Source organism: Aptenodytes forsteri, unplaced genomic scaffold (assembly GCF_000699145.1).
Source record: "Aptenodytes forsteri isolate BGI_AS27 unplaced genomic scaffold, ASM69914v1 Scaffold248, whole genome shotgun sequence".
Classification (NCBI taxonomy): Eukaryota; Metazoa; Chordata; class Aves; order Sphenisciformes; family Spheniscidae; genus Aptenodytes; species Aptenodytes forsteri.
In genome coordinates, this window is record NW_008795935.1 from 563,978 (window position 1) to 566,742 (window position 2,765).

General features: G+C 50.1%; 1 protein-coding gene across 1 annotated transcript in view; it reads left to right on the forward strand.

The window, feature by feature from the left end:
- The first annotated feature begins 1,605 nt into the window (after positions 1–1,605).
- SOX4 (SRY-box 4) overlaps positions 1,606–2,765 on the forward strand; it is a 6,874-nt gene continuing 5,714 nt past the window's right edge. The window contains exon 1 of the mRNA XM_009285098.2: positions 1,606–1,629. Coding sequence (XP_009283373.1) covers positions 1,606–1,629 — 24 coding nt within the window. The remainder of the gene's footprint in view (positions 1,630–2,765) is intronic.

Below are 2,765 nucleotides of genomic sequence, written 5' to 3' on the forward strand. Positions count from 1 at the left end.
GGCAGGCGCCCCCGCCACCCGCCGCTGTTCCGCGCATCCCCTGCAAGGGGGTCCCGGAGGGGCTGCTGCGGCGGGGGGGGGGGTGCGCCCGCCCGCGTTTATCGCCGTGCGCCGACAGGGCCCCGCTGCGCGGGCGCGGAGGCGGAGGGAAATGCTGGGGGTCGGAGCTGCGCTGGGCAAGGGCGGGTGGTTGAAGAGAGGGGATGCGCTTTGTGCGCAGCGCGGTGGGGGTGTCTGCTCAGGTAACAGCGTGGAATTAACGCGCGTGTTGATTACCACGCACAGCCCGGCGGAGGGATGAGCCGGCCGGTTCCCGGTGGCTGGGGAGCCGCGTCCACTGGCCAGCGCAGGAGGCTGCAGAGGGTAAAAGGCGGCTGGTGAAGCTGTGGGGGCTTCTCGGCCCCGCTCGCCGTGCTGGCTGCCCGGGCAGCGTACCGTCAAGGAAGAGAAGCGCTCCGTGCCGACAAGGGCGTGCGGGAACACGTTCAGCGGGAGGGAAGGTTCGCCTCCCGAAAGCTCAGCCGGAGTCGACTCCAAAGCATTTCTCGCAGCCGACAGAACTGGGGGTGTGGAAAAGATCAACTGCAAGGGCTGCAGTTAAATAAGCCTGAGCGCTAGTAATCCTCAGCTTAAGAGGGAGAGGGGGAAAAAATCTGCTGCGGTGCTAAATCTGCGTGTTCTTAAGACATTTTAACCGGTGGGGGCCGCGGCCCGATTCACACAGAAAACCTTGAACCAGCGCTTGCAGTGCCCCGTACCGCTGCGGATTTGTCCCGAAGCTTCGTCCCGGGACGAGCCCTCTGAAACACGCTCTTGCTGCATGTGCGAGCCGAACTGCAGGTTCCGGTTCTCACCCGCACGTGTGCGAATTGCGTTATTAATGACCGTGCCCTTAAATCCCCCTGACGAGGTTTATGGTCAATCGTGAGGTGTTTCAGCAGCGCACAGGTGAATGTGTCGGCATTGCCGCTCTGTGAGAGCTCTTGTACGCAAACCTGCTGCATTTCAGTTAGAAACTTGCATCGCTATGCTGCTCAGTAAAACCACGGGGGAAAAAAAATAATAATAATAGTAATAATAATAAAAAAAAATTCCCGGGTTCGAGAGCTCCGCGTTTTCCCACGTCTAGCAGAAGAGGCTCAGCGCTGCCACCTCGCGTCCCTTTCCGCGTCCCCGGCCTTACAAAGCCCGCAGGAAATAGAATGAAGTTTCGAGGCTTTTTAAGTTGTAAAACGCGGAGAAATCTTGCCAATGCTCTTAAAACTGCGTTTTAGGTGGAAGCTGAATGCTCACGCTTTACACCTAGGCTTAAAAATTTGGGGAGCTGGAAAGCGCTTGCAGTCCAGCGTTGGAGGATTAGGAGTGGAAGCAATTAACTTCAAAGAAACAGCCAAGAAATTGTAATATAATGCTTTTACAGAGTTTCACATCGTCTTTTTACAATTGCTTTATTAAGCAGTTCTAAATTGTGCTTTTGTAAAGTTTTCATTCAGGAAATAACGCTCTTCTGTCCATCTCACATGCACACTTTTTGAACCAAGATTAAATCGACGTGACTGCTTTCATCGAGATAACACTTAACTCACCTGGAGACAATTTTTATTCATGGCGGTCAAGACCCTGCACACCGTAACACAACCAAGTGAAAAGCTTCTCTAAAGCTTTTTCTTTCTATGTCTCTGCCTATCAGTTTAGTTTTTATTTGTTCTGCTTTAACCTGTGTCTAGAAATGTGAGAATATTTTACTTGCTTTGTAGTTTAAACAAATCGATATTTATACGTAAAATTTGATAGTTGGGGGTTGAAATCCTTTCGGACACCGTGCTAACAAGTGAAGCAGCCAGAAGCTACTGGCTGCTCCCGGTCCCAGTTTCTCACACTGCTGCACATTAATACCAAGAGTGTAAATAAACCCAGTACTTACTCCTGACACCAAAACCACTGTGAGCCTCCATTTCTATAGAAGTTGGTGGTATATGGTAGAACAGATTTGATGTTAGCTTTGGGGTTGCGGGGGAAAAACACAGAGTGATTTACTACTCACAATGTGTAAAGGCGAGAAACTCCACTGATGTCACTGAATGTTGTCAACCTAGCAGAAAGCAGTATTTTATCCAATGCTTACCAGAGGCTGAAAGAGGAAACGATGTATTATTTTTGCAAGAACAGCAATAATTTAGGTTGTATCTTTGTAAATGCTCTCAGTAATGTAGGTGACCTACCCAGGGAGGCATTAGGAGTTTGGGATTTTTCTCAGGGCTTCACAACAGTGTAGTAGTTTGAGTCGAATGTGGGATCGTAATATTCAAAGCTTGTTCTCAAGCCAGCTAGAAGCCATGCTAAAGGATCCTACCACAAATTTTCTTGCAAAAATGTGTAACTTACTTTTAGACCGCTTTCTTAGACATTTCAGCTGTTTCCAACCACTTTCTTCTGATTTAAAATGTGTTCTTAACTGGTGTTGGGTGGAACAAAATTTTTCACAGCTGTTTTGTCTAACAGCCTTTTTGGTCCCTGGCCTGATGAATGACGTGAGGAACCTTTGGGGAGTAACACTGCCATTTTTGTATGGCCTTACCGTCCCCTTTACCTGCGTATTGGGGTCTTTTGATGCCGCCAGGCCTTAAGGGGTGCTTCACAGCGCGCATCACCGCTGCCCTGTTTTTCTTCGGTATTGATCGTTGCAGGGCGAAGGGAGGGGGAAATGAGATGAAACAGCAATCCCCCAAACGCATCCCTCGCCCTGGCAAGGGCCCCGAAGATGG